General features: G+C 37.7%; 1 protein-coding gene across 1 annotated transcript; it reads right to left on the reverse strand.

The window, feature by feature from the left end:
* Positions 1–665: 665 nt before the first annotated feature.
* Positions 666–10,329, reverse strand: LOC109037500 (uncharacterized). The gene is made up of 3 exons (XM_019052211.2): positions 9,877–10,329; positions 8,648–8,868; positions 666–1,855 (listed from the first exon to the last, which is right to left on the reverse strand). The coding sequence occupies exons 1-3, from the start codon at positions 10,145–10,147 to the stop codon at positions 1,397–1,399; spliced, it is 951 nt and encodes a 316-aa protein (XP_018907756.2). The 5' UTR covers positions 10,148–10,329; the 3' UTR covers positions 666–1,396.
* Between the last annotated feature and the right edge of the window lie 3,219 nt (positions 10,330–13,548).

The following is a 13,548-nucleotide window of genomic DNA, read 5'->3' on the forward strand; positions in this document are numbered from 1 at the left end:
GCAAGGTTTACCTTATCGGTAAAATTTTGTAAAGAACTCCAATTTGTTGAAAAATAATGACCGAGTCATACTTTGTATTGTAACAAGCATTGGAAATAAATATGAGTTTATCAATAGCATGATTGCTCCTAACAATTGCCTAATGCTTCCATAGTTTTTGACAGCCTGAACCTAAACAACAGAACTGAAATCGACGGTGAAACTTTCAAACCACGTATCTCGATTTGCGACATAGCAAACTTCCAGCCATACTTTATTTTTTAAACGGAAAATTACTCTACGGAGATTATTGTAAACTGCCGCGATTTTTACTCTCTGTGAAAAAGAAATTCTGTGAAAACTCCGAGGAATCATGTTCATTTGTTCTCCTTTAAAAAAGCAAATAGGTGCGGGGATTTTAAACCATCGGAACCGAGATATGTGGTTTAGGAGTTTCGCCCTCAGAGTGTCATAAGGATAGGTACTGCTAATTCTGATAGAACACCTGGGTGCTTTTAGCCTTCGACTGTTGATTTAGAGGTTGCATTTACTGCATTAAGTTTACAAAGAAATAATAGGTGACTACTTTCACATGCTGAGTTTGAGACGGTGCAGTGGGTAAAAACACACTTGTGGGAAAAAAAGATGATGATTTAATGTGATTGAATAAATCGATTGCCAACAGGTTTGATTAACGTCAAATTTATTTGTCCAACATAGAAAAACTTAATTGAATGTAAACTCTTCAATTGTTTAATTATTTTAAAATACAATTTCCATTCAGAATTACTTTATGGTTTGCTGGCACATACTTCAAAATTTCTTATTATATTGTATAAAAATTTTCCTTAAAAAAATTTAACATGTCTTTGATAGAATGTTGAGCGCATTACACAATAACTTAAACAATAAAATGGACTCGGCTGCTCAAATATATTTAGAAATGGTACTTTAACTATTAACATATAGCAGTTGAGTTGAATGAATAATTTAACACATTAATTTACTTGCAGCTTTTTGCTCCGTAGGAACATGAGATGAAAAACAGAAGCTACCCAATGAGATCGAGGCAGTTAATTTTGACTAAAATTTTTCAATATCATTGAGCCCAGAGACTAATATTTCAAGAGCTGCACATTAACTGTATTTTTAACTCAAAACATTAACTGCATTACAGACTGAGACTAGGACAGTCAAAGAGACAGTAACACAGCGAAAATAGAAGAGAAAAAGTGAGAGAATATAAAATATAATATAAAAAATAAAAATTTAATTGATGAATGTTGTGACATTCAATTTAATCGCCTGCCATATGGGCATGAGAGAGTGCGGACTCTATTATGGGTACAAAAAACACTTTATTTCACTTTACAATATGGGTAACTGGAAGAATTTGAATGAATGGCAGCGAAGTGACTTAAGTATCATTTAAGTTAGACATGAATGTAATCATGGATGTCAGAAGCCGCTGTTCAAGCTTCCTGGCTTGTCCGATGGGCAGAGACCTTAATGTTTCACCGATATATTGACATAATCCATCGAAAGGTCTACCATCGATGCTTCTGGATGGAGTGGATGGAGAAGATGCGAAATTTCCTGTGGGAGCAGGAAGGATGGCTCTGGGTATGATGGTTGTGTTGAAGGTTTTTTTCTGCGGTTTGACTTGATTAGGATCGACGACTAGAGCGAAAATATTCTTATCCTTCTTGACTTCTTTTGCTCGCTTGGCTGCGGGTGGGGTGTCACTACTTTCTTCTGGCTCCTTTTTTACTACTTTATCCTCACCGTGTTCGGTAATACTCTTAATTTTGGAGGCACCTAACTCTTCTGATTCATTGCAGTCTTCATCTTTTGACTCTTCGTATTCAATAGGTAACTGTAAAATAAATAATAGCATAACGATGGTGAAACTATAGAAACTCGAGGGCTACGGAATAAAATCGCCTAATTGAAAATTTTGGTGAAAATTAGTTAGCGACTTGGCTGCAATACCATATCTCATTCAGTGGTATTGTACCGAGTGATCTTAAAATCCCACACGGTCCCTGTAACTATTGAACAAATTGAGATGGAGGCTTGAAATTTTGGAGTGCCCTCGGATGAAAGGAAACAACTTCTGAGGTCTCTCAAAATTTTGAAGGGATTACTTTGAGGAGAGCAAGCCAGATCATAAATTCATTGTTCAAAATAAAAAAGCAAAAAAATGCAAAATTTTAGTTCCGATTTCAAGTCCTTTTTTAATTCCTGTGTCAAACGCGCGGCCAATCTAAGCTTGATAAACTTCCAATTTTACTAAGCCATTATTTTGGATTGGACATCGATAGTGCCCTATAGTATTTGCATTTGAGTTCCTTCTTCATTCCCTTTCTAATGATGTATTACTCGATACGGGTTATCGAAAAAGACAATGGTAACCCCCCCCCCCCCCCCCAATCAAACTCATGGCGAGCCTTCACTAATTAGACTCCTTTTCTCAACAAAGCCACAACTACAACTATTCGTAATCTCCGGAATGCGGGAGGTATCACGCCGCCCTTGAAGGCATTTTATAAACTGACAGTTTCGGGACCGCTATTGTCGCTGTTCGTGTTATTTCAGCTATAAAGTCATTTCTTCTGGATTTTCTGTATTCAATCGCTGATTTATAATCCTACAAATCTTTTAATTTTACCCGCTTATTTATTTCAATCATCCGAAAAAAACTGCCGGGTCATTAATTCAAATCATAAAGAAACACAGTTTAACTATGCGGTGAAACATATGAAAAAAATCAAGGGAAAGCGGCCACCGCAGGCGTGGAGGCTACTGCAATTTCATTCTTCCGTCGGTCACATTTGTAAGGCGCAATGATACAACTATACGTACTCTCCGGAAAGCGGGAGGTATCTCGCCGCACTTGAAGGCGTTTTTTAAACTGACAGTTTCGGGACCGCTATTTTCGTACCGCTTGGAGTCCGGCGCACCCGAACGATGGAAAAATTGACCGTCCGACCTAATTCAACAGTTCTGCGCTCGTCTCCTTCTTAAAATTTATGTTTCCACCTTTTTCTCCTGCTGGAAATGAGCGAGTAATTTTGCAAAAACGTCCTGTCGGTGATTTCGTTTTATTTCAGCTTTAAAGTTATTTCTTCTGGATTTTCTGTATTCAATCGCTGATTTACAATCCTACAAACTTTATCATTTTACCCGCTTATTTATTTCAATCATCCGAAAAAAACTGCCGGGTCACTAATTCAAATCATAAAGAAACACAGTTTAACTATGCGGTGAAACATATGAAAAAATATCAAGGGAAAGCGGCCACCGCAGGCGTGGAGGCTACTGCAATTTTATTCTTCCGTCGGTCACATTTGTAAGGCGCAATGATACAACTATACGTACTCTCCGGAAAGCGGGAGGTATCTCGCCGCACTTGAAGGCGTTTTTTAAACTGACAGTTTCGGGACCGCTATTGTCGTACTGCTTGGAGTCCGGCGCACCCGAACGATGGAAAGATTGACCGTACGACCTAATTCAACAGTTCTGCGCTCATCTCCTTATTTTAAATTTTTAATTTCAGCTTTTTCTCCTGCTGGGAATGAGCGAGTAGTTTTGCCAAAACGTCCTGCCGATGTTTTCGTTTTATTTCAGCTTTAAAGTTATTTCTTCTGGATATTCTGTATTCAATCGCTGATTTGAAATCCCACAAACCTTTTATCACTACCCGCGTATTTATTTCAATCATCCTAAAAAAACTGCCGGGTCACTAATTCGAATCATAAAGAAACACAGTTTAACTATGCGGTGAAACATATGAAAAAATATCAAGGGAAAGCGGCCACCGCAGGCGCACAGTGGATTGAGTCAATTACAGAGGTCGGACATGAAATTTTTGACTAAAACTGCAAATTTTTATGTTTATATCGCTACATTTTAAACTTTAAGGTGTGCTTCTTGAAGGAAATTTCACGAGAAAACAAATATAACTACTTTTAGAACTTGAAAGTTTTGTACAAACGGTGTTATAAGTGTTTAAAGTTTCTAAATTTTGTCCGACCTCTCCCATTGACTTGATCCACTGTGAGGCGTGGAGGCTACTGCAATTTTATTCTTCCGTCGGTCACATTTGTAAGGCGCAATGATACATTCATACGTACTCTCCGGAATGCGGAAGGTATCACGCCGCAATTGAAGGCGTTTTTTAAACTGACAGTTTCGGGACCGCTATTGTCGTACCGTTTGGAGTCCGGCGCACCCGAACGATGGAAAGATTGACCGTCCGACCTAATTCAACAGTTCTGCGCTCATATCCGTGTTTTAAATTATTGGTTTCAGCTTTTTCTCCTGCTGAGAAGGAGCGAGTAATTTTGCAAAAACGTCCTGTCGGTGATTTCGTTTTATTTCAGCTTTAAAGTTATTTCTTCTGGATTTTCTGTATTCAATCGCTGATTTATAATCCTACAAACTTTTTCATTTTACCCGCTTATTTATTTCAATCATCCGAAAAAAACTGCCGGGTCACTAATTCAAATCATAAAGAAACACAGTTTAACTATGCGGTGAAACATATGAAAAAATATCAAGGGAAAGCGGCCACCGCAGGCGTGGAGGCTACTGCAATTTTATTCTTCCGTCGGTCACATTTGTAAGGCGCAATGATACAACTATACGTACTCTCCGGAAAGCGGGAGGTATCTCGCCGCACTTGAAGGCGTTTTTTAAACTGACAGTTTCGGGACCGCTATTGTCGTACCGCTTGGAGTCCGGCGCACCCGAACGATGGAAAGATTGACCGTACGACCTAATTCAACAGTTCTGCGCTCATCTCCTTATTTTAAATTTTTAATTTCAGCTTTTTCTCCTGCTGGGAATGAGCGAGTAGTTTTGCCAAAACGTCCTGCCGATGTTTTCGTTTTATTTCAGCTTTAAAGTTATTTCTTCTGGATATTCTGTATTCAATCGCTGATTTGAAATCCCACAAACCTTTTATCACTACCCGCGTATTTATTTCAATCATCCTAAAAAAACTGCCGGGTCACTAATTCGAATCATAAAGAAACACAGTTTAACTATGCGGTGAAACATATGAAAAAATATCAAGGGAAAGCGGCCACCGCAGGCGCACAGTGGATTGAGTCAATTACAGAGGTCGGACATGAAATTTTTGACTAAAACTGCAAATTTTTATGTTTATATCGCTACATTTTAAACTTTAAGGTGTGCTTCTTGAAGGAAATTTCACGAGAAAACAAATATAACTACTTTTAGAACTTGAAAGTTTTGTACAAACGGTGTTATAAGTGTTTAAAGTTTCTAAATTTTGTCCGACCTCTCCCATTGACTTGATCCACTGTGAGGCGTGGAGGCTACTGCAATTTTATTCTTCCGTCGGTCACATTTGTAAGGCGCAATGATACATTTATACGTACTCTCCGGAATGCGGAAGGTATCACGCCGCAATTGAAGGCGTTTTTTAAACTGACAGTTTCGGGACCGCTATTGTCGTACCGTTTGGAGTCCGGCGCACCCGAACGATGGAAAGATTGACCGTCCGACCTAATTCAACAGTTCTGCGCTCATATCCGTGTTTTAAATTATTGGTTTCAGCTTTTTCTCCTGCTGAGAAGGAGCGAGTAATTTTGCAAAAACGTCCTGTCGGTGATTTCGTTTTATTTCAGCTTTAAAGTTATTTCTTCTGGATTTTCTGTATTCAATCGCTGATTTATAATCCTACAAACTTTTTCATTTTACCCGCTTATTTATTTCAATCATCCGAAAAAAACTGCCGGGTCACTAATTCAAATCATAAAGAAACACAGTTTAACTATGCGGTGAAACATATGAAAAAATATCAAGGGAAAGCGGCCACCGCAGGCGTGGAGGCTACTGCAATTTTATTCTTCCGTCGGTCACATTTGTAAGGCGCAATGATACAACTATACGTACTCTCCGGAAAGCGGGAGGTATCTCGCCGCACTTGAAGGCGTTTTTTAAACTGACAGTTTCGGGACCGCTATTGTCGTACCGCTTGGAGTCCGGCGCACCCGAACGATGGAAAGATTGACCGTACGACCTAATTCAACAGTTCTGCGCTCATCTCCTTATTTTAAATTTTTAATTTCAGCTTTTTCTCCTGCTGGGAATGAGCGAGTAGTTTTGCCAAAACGTCCTGCCGATGTTTTCGTTTTATTTCAGCTTTAAAGTTATTTCTTCTGGATATTCTGTATTCAATCGCTGATTTGAAATCCCACAAACCTTTTATCACTACCCGCGTATTTATTTCAATCATCCTAAAAAAACTGCCGGGTCACTAATTCGAATCATAAAGAAACACAGTTTAACTATGCGGTGAAACATATGAAAAAATATCAAGGGAAAGCGGCCACCGCAGGCGCACAGTGGATTGAGTCAATTACAGAGGTCGGACATGAAATTTTTGACTAAAACTGCAAATTTTTATGTTTATATCGCTACATTTTAAACTTTAAGGTGTGCTTCTTGAAGGAAATTTCACGAGAAAACAAATATAACTACTTTTAGAACTTGAAAGTTTTGTACAAACGGTGTTATAAGTGTTTAAAGTTTCTAAATTTTGTCCGACCTCTCCCATTGACTTGATCCACTGTGAGGCGTGGAGGCTACTGCAATTTTATTCTTCCGTCGGTCACATTTGTAAGCGCAATGATACAACTATACGTACTCTCCGGAATGCGGAAGATATCACGCCGCACTTGAAGGCGTTTTTTAAACTGACAATTTCGGGACCGCTATGTCGTACCGCCTGAGATCGATGGAAAGAATGACCGTACGACCTAATTCAACAGTTCTGCGCTCATCTCCTTGTTTTAAATTTTTGTTTTCAGGTTTTTCTCCAACTGCGATTGAGCGAGAAATTTTGCCAGAAAGTCCTGTACTTAAGTGTTTTTATACCCATTTGTTCTGGATTTTCTAGATTTCATTGTTCATTCGGATTCCCACGAGTCCTCTTTATTCCCGCCCATTTATTCTTAATCCTCCTATAAAATTGGTCGATTTGAAAATTAATTCCTAGCTTGAGCACAGTGTATCTGTGTGGTCACAGCTTCGAAAAAATATCAAAGGAAAACAGTCAACGCAAGCGCGGAGGCTACTTCAATTTGGATCTTCCGCCGTATTGGTGTTGTGCAAAGACATAACTATTCGTACTCTCCGGAATGCGTGAGGTATCACGCCACAATTGATGGGGTATTCGAAAATTAATGTCTTCTTGCTGTGCGATTTTTCCAATGGTTGTGTAAAAACATGAAAAATTACGTGATTTCACCCCAATACCGCGGCAAATACGCTAATTTTCTAGAGGATTTGTAAAACCATAAAATTTACGAAATTTCCCCACTAATATCAAGGCATCACGATATTATCCCAGGAATATCAAAGCATGTTTCAATTCTTATGATTTAAGATTTGACGAAAAGCCAAGATTTACATTCATTTTTGCATGATACAGCTTACCAACTCCAGAGTTTGAATAGTTGCGCACTTAATTTCCGCATACACTGTGTTGAACTACAATAACTACAACTAAACATTACTATGTGAATAACTACATGGTGGTAATATAGTAATGGGTCAACAGTATTTTGCGAGGTAATGTTTTAGAGTATTTCTTCTCGTATTAAACTACATTTATAAACATTGGTTATTTGAGACAGGCGAAAAGCTAGATTTTTCTTCATTTTCATGGGAAACCAAACCATACACCTACTCTGGAATTTGAATAGTTGCGTGATTTGAATGTTGGGTGATTTCCACATTTACTTGAGCGAGCATGATAAATACTTTCATAAATTTGGTAATGTGAGACACGTGAATAGTTAAGGTTTTCCTTCATTTTTACCTCCAGCATTGCCGCAAGACTATACTGGATTGGTGTTCACTTTGAACATTGTTGATTCATAAAACAATTATGCAAATTTCCATGAACATAAAATAAATATGAGATTTTTCCTGCTGTTTCTTTTTAAAAAAGTGAGAAAATTACGCATCATTCATGACAATATCGTGGCAATCGGCTGATATGCAATTCTTCCAGCAGTTTTGTAGGAACATTAAAATTACACATTTTTTTTTTATATTTAGATCCCATTAGGTTGAAGTGGCTCACAAATTGCGGATTCAGTACTCACAGCACTCACTTTCCGGCGTAGATTCTCAATAACTTGGCAGTGTCGACATGCGATACTAGCGCGCAATAGAGGATTTAGCAATTGTGCCGCAGCCTTAAGAAATGAGAGATCTTCTGGAGCTGGAGCTTTCGCTGACTTCTGGTTGTTTTCAAATGCCCTGATTGTCCCAGATATGTCCCTAGTAACCCTGATCAATATTTTGGTCTCAGCCCCACCTACTGAACTCTGAACCTACCTACCTTTTGTTTGTTTTGAATGATATTATTCCATACTTCATTTAAAGCATAGTTAGTTCCATAAACAAGCAATCCTTGATATGGAGTCATTTTCAGCAATGCTCCAACAACCCTATCGGTACCGAAAATTTCAGCATTGCCTAAACAAAAACAATGACTTTGTTGTCGCAGTGCCCTACAATGGAGATTGTACTATCACAATTTTGTGGTTTCAGACAGAGAACGGCTTTTTACCAAGGTAAGTCAATTAGAACCGACAACCAGTGGATGAAAACTATGCTAACATACCTTAAACTCAGTAGAATCTTCATTAATACTAATTTCTGGTTCATCCAGAATTATGACATCTCGTTTAGTCGATCCATCTGAATCCTTGAGAAACATGAGAGATTCATAAAAGAGCATGCCTGGTTTGAAAGGAACTCCATCTTCGGCTGCTTTTTTGCCTTTGGAGTATTCACGCATAAACTGAGTCCTCAAGGAATTCCATTTCGTCCGTATTTCCTCCTCTGAAAAAAAGAAAGAAAATCAGTAAGAAGATTACAAATGAGGTGCAATGAATAATCGCCCGAGTTGAAAGAGCATCAGCTTCAAACTTTTTTTTGCAAATATATAGAAAGTATGTTCTAAAAATTCTGAGAGATCTTACATAGATCGTTAGGTACGACTGGCTATGTATCATTAGATAAATATGGCAATCTGCCAATTTAATGGACCAATTTAGCTTTAGTTTAGGAAAACAAGTCTACCTTTCATGTTGGTATCAATCATTTTCTGAGGAGACATTTTTGGAATTCACGGCTAAAATTGACCTATACTGTTTGTTTCTCCTTAGAATAAACATTATTAAATTGTCAGACATGAAAATCGATTGAAACATTTGCCTGTAGTGAGACGTATGAGTTAATGCTGTATTATTGATTTTTGAAATAGGGAGCAATTTTAAAGTGCGCCCTCCTACGATATCTCTTCAAAAGTGTGATATGCTGCAAATTCAAATTTTACCACAGCTACTACCATTTATTTCCCTAATTTTTAACGCCAACAAATAGAGCAGAGTTTTAGGGTGCAATCTGCAACATACGCAGGAGCAAATGCGTCAACAAACAATTTGTAAATTCGCGATCGTGGGTGAATTTTGTCTCAAGAACATCACTTGCAAACTGAAATGTTAGGAACTGGTAAGTAAATATTGCTTTCCTTTCCAATGATAGGGTTTCATGATTTCAATAAATTTTAACATGAATGTAAACAAGATCGCAGATAAATAATCTTTACCTACGCTGCCTCACATATACGTAAATTGATGCACCCGTAACAACACATAGATTAATACAAATTCTCTTGGGTGCTATTAAGGATATCCACATATCCATTAAAGCATCTTAAAAATTGACAGATAAAGTATGCAGCATTTCTGTGGATCAGGTGATAAAATCCATGCAGTTTCTTAATGATAAGGGGGATATTAGACTTATCATAAAGATTGATTTGAAGTCTGAGGAAATGTACACTACCTGATGTATTTGGTCGGATATCTGACAGCCCTTGGCTGATGTATCTGTAAGCTTTCCTTCTCGACGCTCTACTCAGGTAATCATTGTGGGTGGTATCATAAAGCTCGGGCTTTTCGCGATAGAGTCTTATCAGTTCAAACGTTTGTTGCGTGTTCCACGGTTTCTTTTCTTTGAACTTGATAACTGGTGATGGTGACCCTGGTGTATTTGACGAGAGGCCCGTTTTGAGGATCAAGTACTTCTTACCGCCTATCACTATGTGTTCGCTCATGATTGATTTGAGAGATTTTCGCAACCAACACTATCAAATGATCGTTATAATAGCGCACAAACCATTAAAAATTGAATTACGAGTGTATTTTAGAAGGAAATTGACATACAAAATACTTTGGGTCAAACGTGTTGTGAGCAACTAAAAATTTGACAACTAAACCAATAATGATACTGTGGTCTATTCAAAACAGCTTTTAGTAAAACTTTAACTTTTAAATAGGTTTAAATAAATTGTTACTTCTGCTTCTGATAAATTAAAAATATTAGTATTAATAATGATTGAAAGTTTCGGAATATTAATTGGGTGAATAACTTTATAATGAAAGAATTAAAAATAATCAATTTTAGTCAATGTTATTTGACGCCAGCCGTAGAAAACACTGAACTCATCGATCATCAACGTTGAACACCAAACAAGGCCATTCATCCGGTATGTTTTACGCGGCAAATTTAAAATGAAAACCTGAGCAGGGATCCAAGCAAGCGTGCAGTTTACGTTTTTCGCATGAAGTATACGGTATTAAGAACAACAACTCAGTTTTTGACAGACAGCAAGAGCACTGAAAGTTATGGTTCGCGAATAAAGTTTAAGGAAAATTACTTTAAGAAAGAAAAATCTGTTGACAAGAAGCAAATCCTGCGATCTTTTTTGGAAATTGCATGTAAGGTGCAACACAGCAATACCTTTTACGTTCATGGTCCATTGAGTTTTAACATTTTTACACAGGCATACTGAAATAAAGGCGCTCTTGGCACAGGATCTGAATGAGCTGCGTGCTCACCACAGTATGATACTGCCACCAAATGCCATGAAAACAACCAAACCACAGCAGCAGGCCACACGCATTGCCTAATCAATCGATTGAAGGCAAACTTATTGGGCAACTTACTGGTGCAACTGGTGCAAGACATTTGAGTGTAAATATTACGCTGCACCTACAGCTATAAAGACGGAACATTAAAAGTGGCAGTTTCTTATACAATGTCTCGTGCTCATGTCAGTCCGTCTTTAAAAATTAATTTGACAGTTTGAGAGCGCTTGGAGGAAAACTGGTTGGTTTGTAGTAAGTAGCTCAGATACCTTCATTTGGCCATAGTCATGGCATAGCACAATGATTACTCTCACAGCGAATACAATACGATAAGACATCTATTGACGGCTAAAGTGAAAATATGCGTATCTCCAGTTGTGACGTTGGAAATGTCTGCTCTAGTTTTACTTTTTAAAAGAAAACGAACCAAAAATTGTTCCTAAAATTTCCTGTAAGTTTTCTTCGCTTACCGAAGAATATTTTCGAATATATTTGAGGAGAATGAGTAGTGAATTTGGTTTTTCTATTCGTTTATATTTTCCAAAAAAAAAAAAATAGAAAATGTTAAATGCTTAAACGTTGCAATAAAGATACGCATTATTCTTGACCACTTTAACGATGTCAATAAAGATAAATAAATAGATAAATAAATGGATAGATGGATAGATGAATAAATAAATAGATAAATAAATAAATAAATAATTGCCGCGAACCGGAGCAGGAGTAGAATTTCAACAAGCCCCTATTGAAGATACGCATTTGTAACTTCATGTAGTTTTCCCTTCGTTGTGAGAGAGAAACGAGCAAAATGCCCTCAGTTAGTATCGCATGCGACAAATACTAACATGGATTTCATCATAACTCCAGAATGCAACGATTCGCGTTTCATGCATTTCCGTAATACCTGTGTTCGTGTTGCATACGCTCGGAATTGAGGGCATTTTGACCCTTCAGGCACTTCCACTTCACCCGTGGCGCGGCGCGATGGCTGATTGGACTGCAAAGATTCAAAATTTCAAAGAGCCTTCAATTCTTCGTTTCAAAATATGGTTAACGCACGGATTGTTGCACACAAAGTCCAGGGATGAGATGTGCTGACATCTATCCTGTATCTATCATTTCAGAACTATTGTTCATGCCTAAGAGATGTATTTGAATATAAACGAAGAATTGAAGGCACCATGTCCTTTTGAATCCCCGCTGCGCCGCCGCGCTGCGCTGCGGGTGCAGCGGTGAGTGCCTGGAAAGTTAAAACGCCTTCACATCCGTGCATATGCAACACGCACATCCATAAAGCTCAAATAGTTGTATCCAGGCGCCTTAATGAATATCGTTTCGTGTTCGTCGCGTGCGGCACTGAGGATGCTCTGCTTGTTTCTTTTACACCTTAACTTGATTCCACAATTGCGTATTGTACAGAGGAAGTAAACTATGAATTTTTATCACAACATTGTTAATTTTCCGAAAATGCATTAACTGTTTAAATATATTAGAATGTTGCCTGTCAACGTAATTGCAAAAACATTAGGTACGTGAGCATGGTTTTTAGATTTTTATTTAAACTCATACTAACAAGTTATTTTTAGAGTTTTTTTTCCTTTTTTTCTTCTTCTTGCCCTGTTGGAAAAATACTTTTGCCGTTTAGGTGCATAATTTTGTAAAAATTACATTATGCTTTTCCCACTGCAATGTGGAATGCGTTCCTACACTTACGAACTTAAGAATAGGAGCGACTGTTGCAGCACAGTGCAAAACTATTTTGAGCGCGCGTCCCAATATATTTGTTTTTGTGGAAGACTTAAAAAAAGTCCAGTCAAAAATGTTCATCGTACGGTCCACTTAGAATTCGATGAGGCAGGACCTTAAGTTGTATAGACAAAATTTCTAGCGTCACTGATTGCTTCAGGGTCATTGAATTTGAGCACCAGTAAATAAAAAACGAATTAACGACGAATTATTAAGAGGACACCGACCTAAAGTTCCTCGCATAAAATCGTAGATAAAGCGTTGGTAAAAGTCATGCAATTGTTTCTTCTTAAATTTTTCTTTATTCTGGTATTTGCGTTAGGGTGAGTCTCAACAATCTTTCTTTGCGCTTTTGAGCCATGCGATTCTCACATGTGGGATTTGTGCTTTTGGATATAGGTACCGTCCCCTTTTTCAACCTAAATTGACCAAATGTACTCAAGTATGTCCAGATTACGTATTACTAATAAGACGCCTTAAGACTCAATTTAAACTAGCCTATTCTGTTCTTAATTTCAAGGTAATGCAATTCCTCATACTGAAATAGGCAAGCAATAATACGGATCCGAGACAGCATTTATAAAGACAAATGATATTGCGTTTATTATTGCTGCGCCACGGCAGCTTATTAAAACAAATGATTCGATATATTAAATAATACCCTCTTTTTATCATTGTCGTAAAAATATTTTCGTAGCCTAACGATACACAGCTTAATTATTCTTTACCTATCATAAGTATGTTTGCACCTAGAGTAAGAATTTTCGATCTAAAAATGTAAACCTACATAGGTACATTTTCGTAAGAAATAGAATGGTTACACGAGTTATCTCTGAAATTA

This window comes from Bemisia tabaci, chromosome 5 (genome assembly GCF_918797505.1).
Source record: "Bemisia tabaci chromosome 5, PGI_BMITA_v3".
In the NCBI taxonomy this organism is placed as follows: Eukaryota; Metazoa; Arthropoda; class Insecta; order Hemiptera; family Aleyrodidae; genus Bemisia; species Bemisia tabaci.

Bases quoted from the DNA above. Each gene is read 5' to 3' on its own strand.
- LOC109037500 (XM_019052211.2), bottom strand. From the start codon at position 10,147: ATGAGCGAACACATAGTGATAGGCGGTAAGAAGTACTTGATCCTCAAA. The intron at 8,869-9,876 runs GTAGTGTACATT...TCTTTTTTTCAG, and splicing joins TATCCGACCAAATACATCAG to AGGAGGAAATACGGACGAAA. The intron at 1,856-8,647 runs GTATGTTAGCAT...TTTATTTTACAG, and splicing joins AAGATTCTACTGAGTTTAAG to TTACCTATTGAATACGAAGA.